The 19,760-nt window shown below is 37.5% G+C and overlaps 1 protein-coding gene across 6 annotated transcripts in view; it reads left to right on the top strand.

The window, feature by feature from the left end:
• Positions 1-19,760, top strand: part of NOL4 (nucleolar protein 4) — a 190,158-nt gene that overhangs the window by 155,142 nt on the left and 15,256 nt on the right. For 5 of the 6 annotated variants that reach the window (XM_064654042.1, XM_064654057.1, XM_064654048.1 and 2 more), the window contains one exon: positions 558-671. In XM_064654042.1, coding sequence (XP_064510112.1) covers positions 558-671 — 114 coding nt within the window. Of the gene's footprint in view, positions 1-557; positions 672-18,932; positions 19,293-19,760 lie in introns of those variants that run through there. The other variant, XM_064654072.1, reaches the window with a different exon arrangement.

Raw genomic sequence — 19,760 nt, forward strand, 5'->3', positions numbered from 1 at the left:
TTTTTTTAAAGTCGCTTTAATCACATCAGTCATGTTGCAGCAAGGAATGCAAATATTCATATACTACAGATTGAGGCTGCTCTGAAATGTTCTGACAATCTGTTAGGTTTTGAGTGATGTTTCAACCCTATCACTTGGGGTTTTTTGTTTTGTTTTTTTATGACTATAAAAAAACACTACTCATCTCTGTCACATGCTGTACAGGATAAAAAGCCTTTCAGTTTTCTTAACAAGAATCAGACGGCCAGGGTGCTGCTGGAACGCAGAGAATATGCCACTGTCTGTTCAAAGTACAGCTTAATGAGCCAGACTAAACACACTGGACAATAGAGCTGTGGGGGGAAAGGGCTTCTCGTGGATCTGTGGATCAGCTGCAGCTTTAACATCTAACTAGTTTCATTTTTCATCTTTGCAAGTTCCATTTCCCTGTTTTGTTGGTATAAACTGCATTTCAATGAGCGGACTTTCCTGCCTAGGTGATGGTATGGTGTGCTTTGAAAAAGGATATCGTGGATTATGCTAGAAATAATTTCTGTGTTTCTTTTTTTCTCTCATAGTCACGACCTATTCCCTCACACCTTACTTCAGCAGTTGCAGAGAGTATCCTGGCTTCCGCCTGTGAGAGTGAAAGCAGAAATGCTGCAAAAAGGATGCGGTTGGATAGACAGCAGGTACTGTGTTGTTTGGGGGTCTACCACATCCATATTTATAAATGCACTGGACTCATTTATATAGGATGCCATGCAGAAGCATGGTGCAATCCCTTATATGTTTCTTGCTAGCAAGAATAATTAAAATACAAAAGCTGGAGTTTTTAAAATGAATACACAAGCATGTCTTTGTCTATATTTACATAAGCTGTAAGAGGGTGTCTTAATGTATTTGTAATGTCCACCTGATTAAAGCTATATATTTACTTTTTAACGATTGTAGATTTTCAGAGAATAATGTGTAGAATTAAAAGGAACAGAACACACAGTATAAGTAATTTACATAAATAATAGAAATGGTGCATGTGTCCATGACTCAGTGTATTTATCTGTGCCCATATTCTCTTTCAAAATGTGTATGCATTTGTAAATATAAGGTGAAAAATTGTAAGTTTCTGAAAATACCCATTTGCCCAAAACAGAAAAGTTATTGTGATATATAACAAAATGCTTAAGAATTTTTAAAGCTCATATATATTTTTTTCAGTTATTATTCACCTTTTATAGTGCATGTTAGGATTTTGTTACTTTTAACTTTCTGAAAATTACATATTTTCTTTCAGTTTTTTGAAACCCAACTGGTAGCTCATTCCAGACTTTGCTTATTTACTTGTTCCACAGATAAAGTGAATGTCTAACATTCTTACGGCAAAAGCTGTTATGCTTTATTTCTCTACATGATTGTAAAAAAGTAAAATCTTAGTAATATGTCAGTTGTTCCAAAATATGCTTCTGTCATGGTAGATGAACTTTTTTTTGTGGAACCGAACATTTTTTAAAGGGACATTTTCCTTTTATACATGGTCCATTAAGTTCTTTCAGGTCATGCGCTAACTGTATAAAAGATTCCTACTCCTACCCTTATAATATTGACAACTTAGGATCTGAAAGTGTATATTTCTATTTCTTTTTGCTATTCTGTTTTTTACTAGTATTTTCATTATTGTGCTACATTTACCTTAAGATTTACAAATCATGTGGGACTGAGATACTAAGTATAGCTTAGTTTAGAAGCAGTGCTCATTCAGATTGTGCAGGTTTTATATTCTCTCATTTGCTCTCTGATTTTTCAGTAATAAGAAAAAAAAGCTACAAAGTCAGCGTGCTCTTACCCCAAGGAGAACTAGAAATGACTCATGCAAACATCAATTGCTTTCATTGCACAAAACTAATGGCTTAATTCCTTAGTCCAGTCAGGGTGAGGCAGAGTTTTCAAGTGATTTAAACGAGAATCCCATAATAGTCTTCAGGGAGCCAGAGAGCTGTTGAAACAAAAACCAATATTTAAACTGTAATCAGAACTCAAAAAGCCTCTTAGTAGGATTTTTTTGTTGGTTCTTTTTTTTGGTATTCTTATCACAGAAGGATTTGGTAACAGCGCTGAGAAGCATTTCTTTACTTTTCAGTTCAGAATTAAAATCCGTAGTCAGAATGTATCCAAGCTGATCACCTTGATTAGAACTGTGATGTTGAAGTAGCAAAGCTGCCTATGAAAAACGGGTGTTGGGTTCTGCTTCTTTCAGCTTTTCCCCTTTTTGGCAGTGAATTCTGGGAACGCTGTGGAGACAGTTGCAAATAGCACCGCCCTTTGATTTATCAAGCAGTAAATTAGATGAGTTGATGTAGTTTTGGTGCCTGAAAACTATTTGTGAATTCATGATAGATATGCTGAATAGTTGTGGCTGGAAAAAATTATGGAAATATGTGTTAGGTAGCTTCATAAAAGTTAGAGTGAGAAATTTGCCCTACAGGGTGGAATAGTTACTTGATTAGAGAAATAGAAAACCTTGGTCCTAGCCCCAGTTCCATTGAAATTTAATTATTTATTCCAAATATGTGACATTAACAAAGTTGACTGAGAGCAAAGCATTCTGGAATATTTCTGCATGCGCTATTTAATACACACTAGTGTGCTCAGTTCATGTGCTGAGGTGGGAAGTGGACCCGTATCCTCACATCCAGAGAGTTTGACTTATAGGTAAAAGGGTTGTATTCTGCTCCTCTTTCTATTTTTTCTTCTAACTTACTATTAAATTTCCTTCACTTTTCTTAAATATATCTAAAATGAAATATTTTCTTTGGATTTTTTTTTCTTAAATGGAGATAGGTTGGAAAAGTTCAGTGCAGCATGTTCTTTTACTGTTCCATAGCTCTTAAAAAAAAAAAACAAACCACACCTCGTTTTCCAAAATTGGGTATTATACCAATGGGTAGACTCAGGCTTTGAGGACTTTTCAGTGAAAATTTGGGAGGAAGAAAGAGGAAATAAGATTCTGATAATGAAAATTATAGCGTCATAAATTATATCAAGACATCTTCTAATTGAGGACAAACATTAGACAGTCCTGGAAAGTAGATTGTTAAGAGAATCTGGCAAGAGCACTCATTTAGCACTTCCCCTTAGATCTGAACGGAAGCATTGCATTAAAGCTGCTTTATTCTTGCATGCAGTATGGTGAAGTTCTGCCTTTTATTCTCCAGAGGGTGATCTCTGATCTGCCTCAAAGTGAGATGTGGCACTTAGTGCCATGTTGTAGTTGACAAGGTGGTGTTTGGGCATGGGTTGGACTCAATGACTTCAAAGGTGTTTTCCAACCTAATTGATTCTGTGGTTCTGTGATTCTGTGGTTTTGTATCTCCACCACCACCTTTTTCGGAATATTATCTATAAAATGTGAATGTATTAAAACCACGAGTGTTATGCCCAATCCTGATGACAAAGCTTCAGCAGCTTCCTGAACTCCTTTGCTTGTCTTGTTTATGCTCTTTCCTCTTCTCCATTTTTCCTTCTCTCCCTGGCACAACACTGCCCCTGAGCAGGAAGTTCTGAGCATGTTGCATGTATGTCCCTTATAAAAGTCTGTACTTTGTTAAAATATTATGAATTTCCCAACTAAATAGATTTTTGCCTACAGTGTTAATTTTAGCAGTGGTTTTATGAAAAACCATCTCAATTATTGCTCATCAGAAAGAAGCGGCTTAAAAGTCGAAACTACGGAAACTTCTAAGAGCTCATTTTTTCTTTTGAACAGACAGTGTTGGCCATGTTTATGAGTATTAGCTGTTTCTTCCATAAGTAATAAACATGAAGGATTGGGTTTATATACCTATAACCCTGTGCATACATTTTTTATCTCTTCAGAAGAAACCTCTTCAAAGTATGTGTCTGTGCACACACAAATACTGCATCCTATGAATGACTTCCTAGAAGTATTTCTAATAGTTGCAATACTTAATATAGCCCTGATCTAGGGATAGTATTAAGTGTGATAAAGTTAAGTCTGAAATGAAGCCATCCATCATTCAAGGAAGCCATGCTTGAATATTTCTGCCTGTAAAAATCCAATTTTAAAAATAAGATAATGAAATCTGGTCTTACTGGCATCACTTACTTATTTTCAACATTGTTTTTTTTTTGTGGCAGTAATTTATTTTCTAATGGGAAAATCAATGTAATCTTGTCCATCAGGAAACTAGTAACTTCACATAGTTTTTAAGAACTGCAACAATAAAAGCATTGTCAGTTTGTGAGACTTCTCTATAAGGAATATAAATGTGTTTACTAGGTCATGATAGCTTGGACTATAATGCTTTGGCTGTCTGACTGTGTTAGGTGTTACTCAAGTGCTCTCTTAAGCTTCAGTGCATTTTCATTATCTTGAGATCAAGCACTATTTGGTTGGCAAGAAACTGAAACGCTGAGAAGTTATGTATTTGTTACTTATTACCCAACTGAAGAGTTCTGTCACTTCCACTTTTTAATTCTGCCTGGTACTAAAAATAATTTATTCCGATGCACAAATTTTATAGATTTATATGTTGAAATTGCATAGGTTTACTGGTAGTACTGCTGAACAGTGAAATGCTAGTGACACTGGGCTGGATTGGGTTAATCTTTTCTGGCCCAGATCAAGCAGTAGGTACAGAGGCAATGCAGAGGTTTTGTGTTTTGCTCCAAATCACCTCTGCTGAGTCAGGATACTGAAGAGGAACTGTCTTGAATTCTGAGGACTTTTTTGATCACAGCTGATGTGAAATGTAAAAACAATAATTGGATAAACCTTCTATGACTTGTTTCAGTCAGAGATTGAAGTCACATTATCAGAATCCTTAAGATTTCCTGGGCTTCTAAGTGATATCTTTGAATTTTCTCCCGGGATGATCCTTCATGAAGCAGTTGCGCTAAGTAGAGGTTCTGATCTACTATCAACAAGGGAGTCATGAAACAAATTAAGTAGATTCACGTGCATTCATTTCATACAGTGAACAAGATGACTTCTTTTGTGTGTCCTTCACTTTACAAACCCAATTTTGTCTTCGTTGGACGAAAGAAGAATGGTTAAATAAGTAGAAAAATCTGGGAAAAGTCATCCTGTCATGACTGTCCTGGGCAGTGAACAGAGGGGCGGGATGCCTGCTTTATGCGCTACAGAGACCTTAGTAATGTGGCTCTCCTTGTTGTCGATCACAGAAATGGAAGTTTGTCAGTCTCTGCTTCTTCCAAATAGGTATGTGTGCGCTGTAGTTTTTATACAACCTCATCATAAAACAGTCTGAAGCACTGCTGGGCTCTGTGGAAAGTGGAGGTGGATTAGTGTTGTTACTGTCCTTTCTGAAATCAAAAAGAAATTCTTCAAGGGAAGATGTAAGAGGAAATAGCAGTTTATATATGTCAGTGTGGGAGAGGACCTGCCTCTCTATTTTTGCTAAGGAGGCTGAAACGGTGAAATCTTTCTTTGGAAAAGAATGTAGGAATGATACTAGGAAAAAATTGCCTTCCCCTTTACTTGGACACAAGTGTTTTTTGTAACAGCTGCCTTTTCTTTCATTGTTTTTTGTTTAAAATTTAATTTTTTTGCATGCTGTCATATTGCAGAATTTATGAATAAGCATTTTTCTTCTAACTGAAATAACTAGTTTTTGGCAATCAAGATAAAATGACACCACCTAAGAATGAGGAGGGAGGATGAATATGGGAAAGAAGGAAAAGAACTGAATCAGAGAGTACTATTGTCTGTAGAAGTATATGAACCTTTTTATGGACGTGTCATGTATAGTTAGCCAGATCATTTAGAAAATTGATGTTGCTTTGTTTGTGCTATGTTGATTTGTAACAGTTAGGAAGCTGGACCTTTGAGAATACGTTATTATAATTGCAGATAGGAAAATAGGGTCACATATGATATGACTGTGGAAGCCAGTGGATTCGACTCTCTCCTGGATATGTCATTTTAGCCATTTGACCTCCATTTCAGTGAGTAATGTCATGGAAGGGCTGCGATAGTATGCAGAATAATTTGGTCAGCCAAAGGAGGGAGCTATGTACATTTCTTTCATCCTTATGTCTTAAGTAATCGGACATGCAGTGTATGATTCTTTTGTAGTTACATAGCAAATGACAAGTTGAGCCCAAGGAAAACTTAAGCTCAGAGGAAAATGAAGGTTTTCATTATCTTACATATCTCCTTTCCTAACGAAGGCATTTCTCAGTCAGAGCTGGTGCTTTTTGAATTAGTAGGTTCTTCACAGGGTGCTTTTCAGTCAGTATTTTATAGAATATACATGATAAGAAAAGGATTTTCTGCATTTTCATTTTTTAAAAAATATGGGTTTAAAGGCCACAGTTTTCTTTCATTTCAGAGAAATGTACAACAACAGTTGTACAACTTTGTAATCTGAGAAAGGTGTTGTCCTCATGCCTTCACTGCACAGACATCAGTATACAACTGGTTTGATGTGTCAAACATAAGAACAAGTCTGTGCACTATGCACAGAGTATCATGCACTCTGATGCTATGAAGCAGTTCTTTATGATAAACTCTGAACGCATTTTTAAGGAAATCTCTCATCAAGAGGATGACTGTAATTTTTTTTCACGCTGTGATTTGTAACCAGCCAAATTAAATATCAATAATCATCATGGTGGACTGAAAGATAACGTCTGACCCCCAAGGAAGAGAAAGTTTAATGATCCTAGGATTACACTCAAACATAAATGCACATAAATTTGCAAATAGGCACTTTATACACATTCTCCTCACCCATTTTTATTTTGAGGGATAAAAGGAAGGAAAATCTAAATTTTTCAGTGAGTAGAGTGTTAAGGATATTGCATCATTTAGTAATTTTAACAATATTGCTTTTAGCTGTTAAAGGAGTAGGAGTAGGTGGCTATTAGGTTTCTGACAAAGCAATTATGGCCTAGGCACATATGTTGAGAGCTGACCTGACATTTGCCTCTGGATAGTTGTCATAGCAGCAAGCTGAATAGAGCAGTTTGATACAAGCGCTGGTTGCAGACTGGATACAGGTTCTGTGCTAATGCAATACATCTGAATATTAATAAAAGTGCACACGTAGTGCCATTTGAAAATAACTGCAATGGTGCTTCCTTCCATTTATATCTAATTCCTGAATGTTCACTTTTTAAGAAATTGAGATTTGTGAGGAGATGTTACTGATCTGCCCCCATACAATTTCTGGTTCTTTTTCACTGCATGTAACAGGGGGTTGACCTAAAGAAAGACTCTTCAAGCACATTTTTATTAACAGAAATGATGTCTGGCTGTTGCAGACCAGGAGCAGTTTGTGTTTTGATTAAGAAGGAAGGAAATTACTGGTGGACAAATTACAGGTAATTGTAAAACTGTTTTGGAAGAAACTAATTAAAAATCTAAATTGCAGTGAGGGCGTGGACCTCCACAGCAGGATCACTGTATCTGGCTTTCAGCAGTGAGGGGGAAGAGACCTTTAAACCTTTCTATTCGGAGGAGAGAGAATTTGTGTTTCAGCTATGTCACTAATGCACAGTTTATAAATCTTGACGCTGAGCATTTATTTCCTGTAGTACCCTTCAGATGGGAGGAAAGAAGGAAGAAAGATTTACATTGTGTATGCATGTTGTTCTCCTTCTTGATCAATGCACACTGCAGCTTCCAGGAGGAAGGAAGAATATTATTGTAGGATTCTTAAATGCTCTCTGTATTCTGTTGTTTATAATGGGGGTTTTCTGTTGGTTTTTGTTGTTGTTGTTTTTTTTGTTTTGTTTTGTTTTGTCTTTTTTTTGTTGTTTTATTTTGATGTTGTTTTGGTGTTTTTGTTTTTTTTTTTGTTTTTGTTTGTTTGTTTGTTTTGTTTTGGGTTTTTTTGGTTGGTTGGTTGGTTTGGTTTGGTTTGGTTTGGTTATGGTTTTTTGAGTTTTGGGGTTTTTTTATCAAGGGCAGATTTGGACAATATCGGTTGCAGAAAAGGGAGTTATGCAAGAATATCTCCGAGCTGACAGTTGACACTGGAGAATGTCCTGCTGAGGCAGTGCTTCTGTGGTGGAAATCTGCAAATTCAGAGGGAACACAAAGAAGTGAGTTTGTGTCAGAGAGATAAAGTCCTTGCCACAGCTATTCAGTATGCAGGAAGAGCACATCAACTGTACATTCTTGTAAGAGGTGGAGGAGAAAGCATCAGAAGTTCCGTTCCTCTTGGGTTTCATGGAGCCTAATTTTCTGTAGAGGATGGGAAAGAAAAGGCACTTCATCCAAGTGGCAGCAGTGATGAGGGATGGAGCCATGTCCTCCCTCTACTGTATATTTACATAAGACCTGAAAAATTCCAGCTCAAAGTGATTTTCACTTCAGAATGGGAGGCTTGTAGAGTCCTAGAAAAGAGCAAAAGGAAGCAGATGGTTCACTTAACATAAAGCAAACAAATAGAAATTGGAATCCCAAAATCCACAAAAGGCAAATGTCGCTTTAACTTGCATAGAGCTCAATGCCTCTTACGGTACAGAAAGTTATTAATAATAGCTTTTTGTATTCAGACATCTCTTTGTGATTTGGTATTTAATAGGAATCAGAGTGATTTCTGTACTTCAGTACTTTATCCTTTTTTTTTATTTGTGTTCAAAATGGTCACTAAAATGACTGTATAGTCCTTGGATACCAACATGCTAGTTTGCATTTCAGACCTCTTTCATTTCCATGACTTCCCCATGTAGTGATTATTTTACTTCTAGGTTAGTCTTCGGTTTGCTTTTGTGGTTCCAAATGATATGCCATAACCACTGAGGCAAAAAATGTTATGCAGGCACCATTTAGCTGCATGTGAGTTATTGTCAAGAGATCAAATTATGTACTGGTATTGGGAAACTTAGCTTCCTACCCAGAATGCACTGGCCATATTGTCAAGGGGAAGAAAATAAGTGGTATGCATTGTAATTTTAAATCATGATGTCTTTCAAGTTGGTGGCAAAATTCCTGATTTCACCGGTGCTGGATAGGGTTCTATCATTAGCAGATGCAGCTGGAAAGGACTGCAAAGTATCACAGGGCAACCCCCTTCCCTCCACGCACCAGCCCAACCTACATTAAATTTGTTACATGCATTGGAAAGGAATAATGTGCAAGGCATGCAATTGCAAATAATTTCATGCCTTAGATTTACAATGAGGCCCTAAGGTGAGCAGCTAATTTTTCACCTCAGCATAGAGATCATTACATTAGAAAATGCTCTGTTTTTCCAGGTTCTTTGTGCTGAACGTGTGTGGTTGAATTTCAAGCTGCTGATTTCAGACTACACTTTAAGCACCATGAGCTGCAGTAAGATCTTGAATGTGAAGTAAAATTGATACCAGTATAAGTTTTCTGTTCTGGAGGTTGATAAAGCTGAAGGCTCAAAAATTGAGCGTTTGATTGTTTCTTGGACAGGAACGTTTGAACAGCCTTATCCACCTTCCTACCATAGGTGGAAGAAAATGAACAGGAACTGGTACAGCTTTTTTCCATGTGTCTTTAGTATCCATCTTATGCCAAGGAGGCAGGAGAGGAAAGGCTGGTGGAAATGTAGATATGAAAGTTCTCTCTTCAGGCCCAAAGATGGAGATTTTAGAGTCCAGGCTTCTGTTCTTCCTGCTCCCATCTTGAAAGCCAGGAATAGAGAGCATTTTACTTATCCCTCCCTTTCATATGGCAAGAAGATATTAAATGGGAAGCATTTTCTTGCCCCTAAGATGTTTCTAGCACAGATACAAGTATGCCTTTCTGGTGTTTAGCCAATAACTTCATTGCACACGCCCTCCTGCCTACAGCACAGCCAGGGAATAATGTTTCTGGTGAGTAAATCCCAGTTAGCATGGAGAGTTTGGGCTTTAATGAAATCAATGCAAACCCAGTGTGCATGAGCAAACTCTTATTTTTCAAGAGGCATATTCTGGTTTTGGTTATTGAAATGGTACATTTAGAAGGCTTTAAAAAGTCATAAATTATTCCTAAATTCCAAACATCAGTTGCACAATGGATTCAGAAGTATTCCTCAATTAGAAAGTGCAGTTTTCCACACAGAAAATACATGCAGAAGCATATCCACAGATTGCTTATGTTTGGTAGCAGGGACATGTTTGTGATTCAACAACTGGCTGAATGTCCTAAACTAAATTTAGAAACATATTTTTCAAAGAAAAAACCCCCACTATGATAAGCAGTGGGAGCAAGAGCTGAATGCATTGCCTGGGAGCAGCACCAGCTGCTAAAGAGGCTAGGCACAGGACAAGGCAGCCAAACAGGCTGTGGCCAACAGCCTAGGCATTGTGCCAAAAGAATTCTCCCCTGAAATGAGAATATTTGGGGAGCACATTTGCACTGCAGTGCACATATTTCATACTTATTACTCATGGTATTTCATATTAAGCTTCTGTTTTATTGTCTCCATTGATAAACCAAATCAGAAAGTGCATCCTCCAAAGGCCAGTCAAAGTTCATTTCTTTGTTTCTTCCACTGGTATATGCTACTCTGGTCTAACGATTGTGGAATCAAAAGGCCATCCTCAAAAACATCACTTCTTATCTCCTGAATCTTTTAATATACAGAATCCTCACAGCACTGAAGTTAAAGGATGTGCGCCAAATTCTGTAAAAAATTTAGAGTAGGTCTTCTTCAGAAGCAAAATATTTTCTTTCCACTAAATAATTTGAGACAGGGTGGGCAGGTCAGGTTTTTTAAATACCTATTATTTTTAAAAGGTTTTTTTAAACTATGAAAGTCAAGTTGTGCCTGAGGTGATGTTAAAAAACAGACATCCTGCATTGAATTCATAGAAAGAACTTTGGTTTACACAAACGTGCAGTTCAAGTTTTAATGAACATTTGAAATAAAATAATTAGCATTCAAATGTATCAAACACAGGAGAAAATATCTTTAAAATATCTGAACTGTTGAAAACAAGAACCAATCATTAAGTAAATGCAAAAAAAGTAATTGCTCATTCTCAAACAGACAAGAAAACTGTCTTTTCTAGAAGACAGCTACCTATATCTTTCACTAGAATTTATCTGTGGAAGAGACAGCACACTGTAAATATGGCAAAATGATGAAATCTCCAGCTTGCTTATTTTTTTCCTTTTCAAAGCAGAACACACAGACATTTTTAATTAGCTGAAACTGAGGAAGTCAATTTAGCACTGACCTCAGATACTTCATGTCCAGGCCATCATCTTCTGTTTCTAAATGAAGAAGAATTTAATTTAGAATCTAACATAAAGTGCTTTGGTGCATTCTCCCTGCCACACACTTTAATATGTGTAATATTAAAAGAAAGTGTGGAGCAGAAGAGAAATAGGAAGAATCACCCAAAATCCAAATCATACCCCATAGTTTTCCAATACAGTCTTTTTCAGTAGTTGTATCTCCATATCCCAGATCTGGCAGGTGTATGGAAAGCTGTTTTGTGTCAAGAAAATAGGCTGTCAGTGGTGGGAGTAATACCAGCTGTAGTGCAGTAGATGAAGAGACCTATAGTGGGAGGTTTAATTACGTTGACCATGATGATATTGTAGTAATAAATCTGCAAAGCTGGCACGAGCATTGCTCAAGTACTCCCACACACTTTTCCCTGTGTGCTTCCTAAACATTTGATTCATGAGTTTATAAAGATTTTTCTCTGTTGGTGCTCTGGTGCCACAGTCCTCCTGCTGGAGTAAAGCTGATCTATCCCAGCTGAAAGCGTTGCCTATCATAGTCACTGAAAAATGACATATTGGCAAGGGGGGAAAGAAACTCCTACAGGAGTGCCTCACTGAGATAATTTCTTGAGGACAGTACACATAAATATGAAAAATGCAGAGAAAAATGCTTGATTGTGATCATAAAAGTGGAGTTGCCTGAGGCATAGCAAGGCTTGTTCTGAATGAGAGGAATACACCATGAAGGAGGAATTTCTTTCACTTTGCATATTTCTGGTTCAGCAGTAAGTACTGCTACGCTTTTGTCATCGTGCATCAGTTTCAGTAATACACTGATTCATTCAACTCCATTACCTGCAGGCAAAACTGCTCTTGGGATGGGAAAAGATGACATTGTTTTCTTGCAGTGTATGTTGGTTCTGTTTAGAAGAAAGGTCAGATATTTGGACTCCATTTGTACTGCCTGTCAATAAAGAGGCAGCAAAAATGATCAGTAGCCATGTTCCTCTGCAAAGTGCTGGCCTCAACAAAGAAATTGGCTTTGAAAGGATGAGAGGGTACATGCGGCAACAGAAGAATAAACATGAGATAACCTATACTTCATTTTCACTCAGGTTTTACCTTTATTTTCTTCAGATTTTTAGCTAATCTAATTCCAGCAGGGGCATTCTAGATCCTGGAGTTCATTATGCAGTGCTTCACTTTTGGGATCAGGCACGTACCAAATGAAGCCTCTTAGGAAGGAACAGCTTTAGCAAACCTGGGCCCGTTGTCCTGTGTCCTGAGTGATCTTAGGCTGAGAGATCTGTGGAGGTGACACAGGGAAGGAAAGGATCCTCTCCTATTCTCTCTGGTGCCATCCTCTGTGGCAGGCTGAAGGAGCTGGTGATGCACTCTTCCAAGGGAAACTGACTTTCCTTTAAAGGAAGATATGGACTGAGAGTGGGTGGGGAGGTGCAAATAGAGGAGGTGAAGATTCTCAAGGTTGACTACTGAAACAAAGGCTCAATCAATAACTTATCATATGGACCAAGGAAAGGCCCATGCTGGCTGTTCTTTAGGTCACAGTAAAAGTCTGCCTTTTTGTTTTCTGCCTATCCTGACTGGAAGAAATTCTGTAAATGAGGCCTGGGCCCTAACAAATCTTTTCTGCTGGTACAACAGGCAGGAACAAAAGTTCCACCTGCCATCTCTCCTCTGGTGTTCCACTGCAAGGCAGGAGGTGGTGGTGCTGGAGACTCTTCTTCTCTTTGTATGACACCTTTGTCCCTTTGTCTGAATTTGTGCCACTTTCTCTCTAGGAAGTGTCACATGTATTTTGTGAAATATACTGTCAGCCCATAGGGGTTTTTCCAAAATTCAAAGGCATTGGCACAATTCCTGTATTCAGTCAGGTCCAGTTCTGCCTCTTACATGCCTGTAGCTTCTTGTAATCTGGTGCTGGCCACTGTTGAATATGTGATTTAAAATTCTGCTGAGGAAGTCATGGCTGTGCATACACTGCAGTGCACTATGCAGTCTTGCTCTATGCACCTGTCTTGTCTATTGAGACAAATTTCAATTAATAGTGGTGAAACCATTAGCTAAAAAAATTTTTACATGTATTAAAATTCTCTAGAAAAATAAAGAGCATGGCCATGTCAAATATAATTTATGAAATAGTTTATGGTGATAACTGCAAACTAAGACAAGAACAGCAGGGGTTATAGAATAAGTTAGCTTGCAAGGACACATTTTGTCATTAGTTCATCTCAAATGAGATTTCTACATTGAGTTATGCTTTTTAACATTTGTTTGTTCCTGATGTAAAATAAAACCAAAAAAAACCAACCACCAACCCACCAAAATCAACTATCTAGAACTTCACTAAAGAACAGTAAGTTTATCTCAAGCACCACAGGAAAAGATAAATTCTATCCTTTTCCATTTGGAGAGTGAGACATGGTCTTTAGTAGAACACAGTTTCTTTTTCCTCAGTGACTGTGCCTCACAGTGTAGGAGTAATTCATCCTTATGTCCGTGCTCATCTAGCAGCTTTGGTGACCTCTTAAAGCTCATATTGCTCTTCTGCTATCACAATGGATAATGAATCGGCTAAAGCTGACAGGCTATAAACAATGATCCCTCTGCTTTGGTATTGGTCCAAAAAAGTGATTCTCCTTGCAACAGCCTTACAAGTACCTCTTCTGTACTGCAGGTGAAGTGGCAGTGGTGAAAAAACAGGACTCAAACATGCAATGTGAAAACACCAACCTCTTTTTAAGAGTATTATTATATTCCAGTCTTTAAATAGTGTGTCATTCTATCAGAAACGCCAAAGACTTAGGTTCATTTATCTCTCATCTACACAATAACACCTTTTTGTTTTGACTTTCTTTTTCCATGTCAGTCTCATGCTTTCATATCTTGTTGAACACTGGCTCATGTCATTTTTGATGCCTGGTGACAACACTGATGCTGACAGTTCATTTCAGTGTTAATAATCTGCAAGGAAAAGGAACCTAGTGCCCTTCTAATCTGAAATTGAAGCATGGTGCTTTCTTTTCTTGGCTCTGTACCCTGTGTCAGGAGGACAGTTTGGAGATCCTCAAACTGTTGGCAACGTACGTTTTGATGGACACTTCATGGACATTTCCATGTTACCACTGGCATTACAGGCAGTTTATATGCATAACTGGACTATGTATTACACTGATTTAGCTCAATTAGACTGTACCAATATTTCCTCACCATCCAAAAATTCTATTTATCATTTTTTATCTAAAATATGAAAAAAACATTTTATACTGGATTTCAAAGCAAAATCATCATTAATACCTAGACTTCTGGCAGTAAACCTGCGAGATACAGTTGCTTTTGCATATAATCTCACATCTATGCCAGAAAATTCTATGCTGAGACTGATATGCTCTCCATGTAATGATGAGATGTTAGGCTCACAGCTAAAGCATGAACGTTCAGCTTAGCTGGAATGCCCAGCTGAGCAACAGTCTGAGTAGTATGTCACACAAGAACGGGTTTTCTAATTTTTTTTACATACTTGATTTAAGTATGTAAAAGTGAAGAAAGTAATGCAGGGGGAGTGGTAGAGAAGAACATAGTCTAGATCTGATAACAAGAGGGTGGAAAACAACTATGCAGACCCCCAGCTGCTCCTTAGAAGAGAAGTAGTGTGGATACCCGAGAACAGCAATTATGTCCCTCTTGATTTCATTGCTAAGTCCACTCTTGAATTATCAAAACACTTCCTTGTCTAAAGAATACCTGGCATGAGTTCTGTGACATTATTTGGACTTTACTTCATGTTTTATTTTAGTCAGCTTGCTCAAATTTACACTAAGTACTTCTGCATAAAATCTCAGGGGTCTTTCTGCTGGTTGTGCATAGACCTCATCCGTAAATCTAGTGCCTGATCCTCTGGACATTATTCAAAATGTGGAAAAGGGAAGTATAGATGTAAGAACTAGCCTTGACTCTCTAACATCTGAATGTTTGTGTATGCCCATACTGATGCTGTGTTGATCAAGATGGTGCTATGAGTATCACACCAAACCAAACATACTCTCTTGTCACTCTTGTACTCTCTAACATTTTGAAGTTGCAAGAGAACAAAAGAAACATGAAAACAAAGGTTAACCAAGTAATCAAGTGGGGCTGTTGCCTGTTCCAAAAACAGTGCTGAAAACCAAACGTCTGAAAAAAGGCTCAAAAAGATGTCCTGAGTCAAAGTATCTCTATTTGTGATTCAAGTCTTCACTATGTCCTCTTTCAGAGCCCAAAAAGGAGTATCCCCTGCACTAGTGTATAGCCTACTTGTAGCTTACTCTTCCTTTGGATCATACTGTTACAGCAATGCTGTTTATTGAAGGACAACTAAACTTAAAAGGAAAGGAATCTCTCCAGAGTTGCAAGTATTGTTTACATCTAACTGTACTGATGATTTTGGACAACAGGTTGTGGGACTGTCAAGGGATGCATCATTTTGAAGAGATATTGTGCGATGTATACACACACACACGCACATATATATATATAAATGAGTCTTGAAAAGTTATCAGAAAATAACTCTTCCCCTCAGATAAAATTTATCTGTGTTATGTTTTAAGTATTTTCCTGAACAGACTACAAAGATTCTAGCAATTCATTTTCATTTTTCAGGTTTCAGGTATGGGTCTGGTATGGTGAGTTGAAATCTCAGTTAGATGTTCATTTTTTTGTTAAGAATCCCTTAATATAGGTCCTGGAAATTTCGTAGAACTTCATTCAAAGTAGTTTTGAGGTATGAAAGCATGGTGCTGCATGGCAAACAGGTCACACAGGTTATCTTTTAGATGTGCAAATTCATCAGAGGCTGTAGCAAATGCTTGGCTTTTCTCATTGTTTAAGTTAACTGCTGAGTTAACTGAAAATCTGTCTTTTTTTATTGCATTGTAAGAGAAATTAGGGTTTCGGGGGAAGGTAGTATCTTAGATCAGCTTTTGGGCACAGAAGTTCTTCTCCTGCTCTAGCCTTACACTGCCTCCATGTTGAGCTCACAGCTGTAAGACCATCTCCTACAATATTAAAAGATGTTGTCTTTTAAATGACTATAAATATTCAGTACTTTAAATATGAAGGTCATCTAGTGCAAAGGACTACTGTGAAGCTTTGTTTGGATTTCAAACTCAGTGAATTATGTAGGTCTATTTTCTTTTTGTTCAAGCCTCACTAGTCTTAAACAGGCTTTGTTTAGTGAGTCCTAATCCCAACACAAACCTTAGCAACTGCAGAGGGGAGAAAGAATGTGCAATGAAAACCAAAACTAAAGTGAAAACTCATGTCCATAATTTGCTGAAATCTCATTTCCACCATTGATAAGCATAGTGAGTCAACAGCCTTACTGCAGTGTTAAAGAAAAACTTAGCCTACTGTGATGTGCCAAAATAATGTTTAACTGTCTAGGCTTCCAGGATATTGGTCATAAAATTAAAAGCTGGGTCAAACACTAGATAATTACTTTAATGTAATTAAAGCTGATAAAAGTTCCAGTGTTCTGTCAGAACAATGTGTGTCATCCAAGCAGTTGGTAGTATCATCACTTATTAAGATTACCTGACACTTCCCATTATAATACTAGGTATGCAATTTGGTGATAACTTCATGACCTTCAACTGTTTGCACTTATGTATGTCTTCCACCTGTTGAACTCTGTCAGAGAGAATTGCAGCCATTTTCAAGAATGAGGAAATTTTGTCCTGTAAGGGTAGTAAGATCCTTAAATGTATTTACCATTTCTTAAGGAAAAAACCCCAAACCAAACAGGCTCTGTGCTTGCTCCTGGCAATATAGTGGTGTCATGTATGCCAGGGATGTGACACTGGATACACACAATCAAACTATTTTAGTTGCTAAATTCCCAGATTATTTGAATTTCAGTGGGTGTGACTAGGAATCTGATCTCAGTGCAGAAAGGAGGAGAAAAGTGTTGAGGCTGGAACCTTGTAAGTGTTGGCAGGAGCAGAGATAAAAGGGAAAATGACATTATGAGATGGGGTTGAATCAGGAAGGGAGTAGCTGAGACTGATAATGTGATGGAAACTGATGGTTGGGTGAATTAAAGAACTAGCTGTGAAAGAGGATCAGATATTACTAATGAAAAATAATGTGAGTTGAAAACAAAAGCTACCCTGGCAAACTGTGGAACCTGGTTTTGCTCCCTATAGGACAGGATTTCGGGGCTTTTGTCAGGTATACGCTGACAGGAGCCTGAGAAGGGAGAGAAAATCTCAAATGGGACCATCAGTGGATGTGACACTGATTAAATACAAACTAGAAACAAACAGCCTTGACTTGCTGGAGTTGCTCAGGTACCTGGAATCAAGAGACTTGTTTGGAAAGGAGAGATTAGGATTTGCTAGGCAAAAAGACTGAAACTGAGAAGGAGGGTAGAAGATGAAACTGGAGAAGCAAGGAAGATGGTGTGAGAAGTCATGGATTTTGAAGAGACAGTATGAAATAAGTTTGAAGAGACAGAGAACAAGGTATATGCGATCAGATCAAGGAAACAGCAGAGGTTTCCAGGTGTCTAAGGGGCCACATTCTGGGCCCTGCAATGGGAGCCAGGTATACTGTGTCTCATCCTCCTTTAAATACCTTGTTCCATGCAGATGATAATGGCTGCTTACCCTGGTAGTACCTTCTCATGCAAGAGCTGAGATGAGCAGACAACCCCACACCCCTTTGTGGATTCAGCAGGGTGCCTTATGATAAAAATTCTGAGTTTCTTCCCGTTATTTTAAAAATTAAGTTACACAAAGAGAAGTCAGTTATGTTTACATATTAGGTAACACTGGCTTAAGGTTGCCTTTGTTGCCAGAATCTCACTATCTGAATAGCAGTGATAAAATCCTATCTAACAAGAGTATTGTAGGGATTAATTGGGTGTGCTTTGAAAAGTGCTATGTGGTTTTATCATGTTTTTCAATTTATTTTACTTTTGATTCAAAAATCATAGAATTAAATTAGTGGGTTTCAAATGGGAAAAATATACAAAACATTATCTCCTTTCTTCTAAAGCCATATTACAAGCCATTGAGGCCTAAAAAAAATTAAAGCCTGTTTTCTTTTTTTCATGTGAATGAATTTTTTTCCTATGAAAAGATGGAAGACCATATGCAAATATTAGGTCCCTGGCTTGCCTATTTGCTTGAAGTCTTATCTGCATTTGAGTTTTCCTAACCTCAAAGTGGTATTCTAAGAGAAGTTTATTGACAAGAACAATGAACAATCCACATTTTTCAGTTTAACATATTAAAAAAGAAAGTATCAAGAAATATGAGGCAAAAATGTGTTTGCCTTTTTGTCTCTTTTCTAATTGATGGGAAAAAATCACATTGACATGGAGGCAGTTAAAAGCCTCCATTCTCAGAGTTGTTAATTTGTCACTCTGGTGGACCATGCATTTCATGAAAGCAGTAGCTAACTGCATGTTGCCATCTTTGCCATTTTGGGAACATTACCATTTATATTCTCTTTGCAGAAGTTTTATTAGCTCTGTGGTCAGCTAGTGTTGTCCATGTGAGTAGATCTGCATACGCACTCTCTTCTAGGATTTACATTTTCATGTTAGCAATGCCTGTTGCTAACAGGGAAGCCAAGGCAGTAGCACTTCTCTCTCTAAATGCGAGCACACAATTTCTGACACTTGTGTGTATATGGGATCAAAACTCAGTGAAGCACAGATTTTCCAGGGCTTTTTATTTTAACAAACTATTGCTTTTTGTTATTATTTTAGTGATGGTGAAGGAGATGAGGAACAGAAAGGATCAGTGACATTGCTAAAGGTGCTTCCACGGAGGACAGACTTTTTGAAAAGAGATGTGTGTGCTGTGCCTCTGCTGGCAGGAGAACAGGAGGCTGGGAACTGCCAGCAAGCCTTGCTCTCTGTACCACAGTCCTGACAATCTGCACTAGCATCTGTGTTGTTGTGGATGGTGTTTCCTCTGTGAACTATTCATTTGCTGCTCAGAATATCTGTCAGAGCAGAGCAGGGTTTCTTCAGTATGCAGCTCATGGAATATTTTCTTAGTATGTACTGTCCTTAGGTGGCTACTAAATTGCTTCCATGACTCAAAATAAAAGCTAATAAATTGTTTCTGTCTGCTTTTTTTCGGAAAAAAATTGTGTTCTCCTAGTACAGACCTTGACATAAAACTGAGACATAAGCATCTCTGGTATATATCAAGTTGAGGATCACAGTAAGAACTTCATGCTTCTTTTCAAGACAACAGATAAATTTTTATTTTAGCATGTTTTGTACCTAAAAGGTATTTTTCCATTTATGCGATTTCCATAATTTTCCAGATGATATGCTCAAGATTTAAATTGCTTCTCCTCCAAAATAAATTCAGAAGAGAGATATTGTTAGGATGACTTATTTCCATTGCCATATACAAAATTATGATAGTATGTGTCAAATTCTAGATGAACAAATGTTTTATCTGCAACTTGTTCAGATAAAATGAACTTGTTCAATTCATACTTTTTATTAAAGGTAAATTATAAATAGTTTAAAAATTGTTAGTTAATACTACGAAGGCTTAATAAATTTGTTATGGATTAC

The sequence above is a fragment of the Pseudopipra pipra genome, chromosome 1, assembly GCF_036250125.1.
Source record: "Pseudopipra pipra isolate bDixPip1 chromosome 1, bDixPip1.hap1, whole genome shotgun sequence".
Classification (NCBI taxonomy): domain Eukaryota; kingdom Metazoa; phylum Chordata; class Aves; order Passeriformes; family Pipridae; genus Pseudopipra; species Pseudopipra pipra.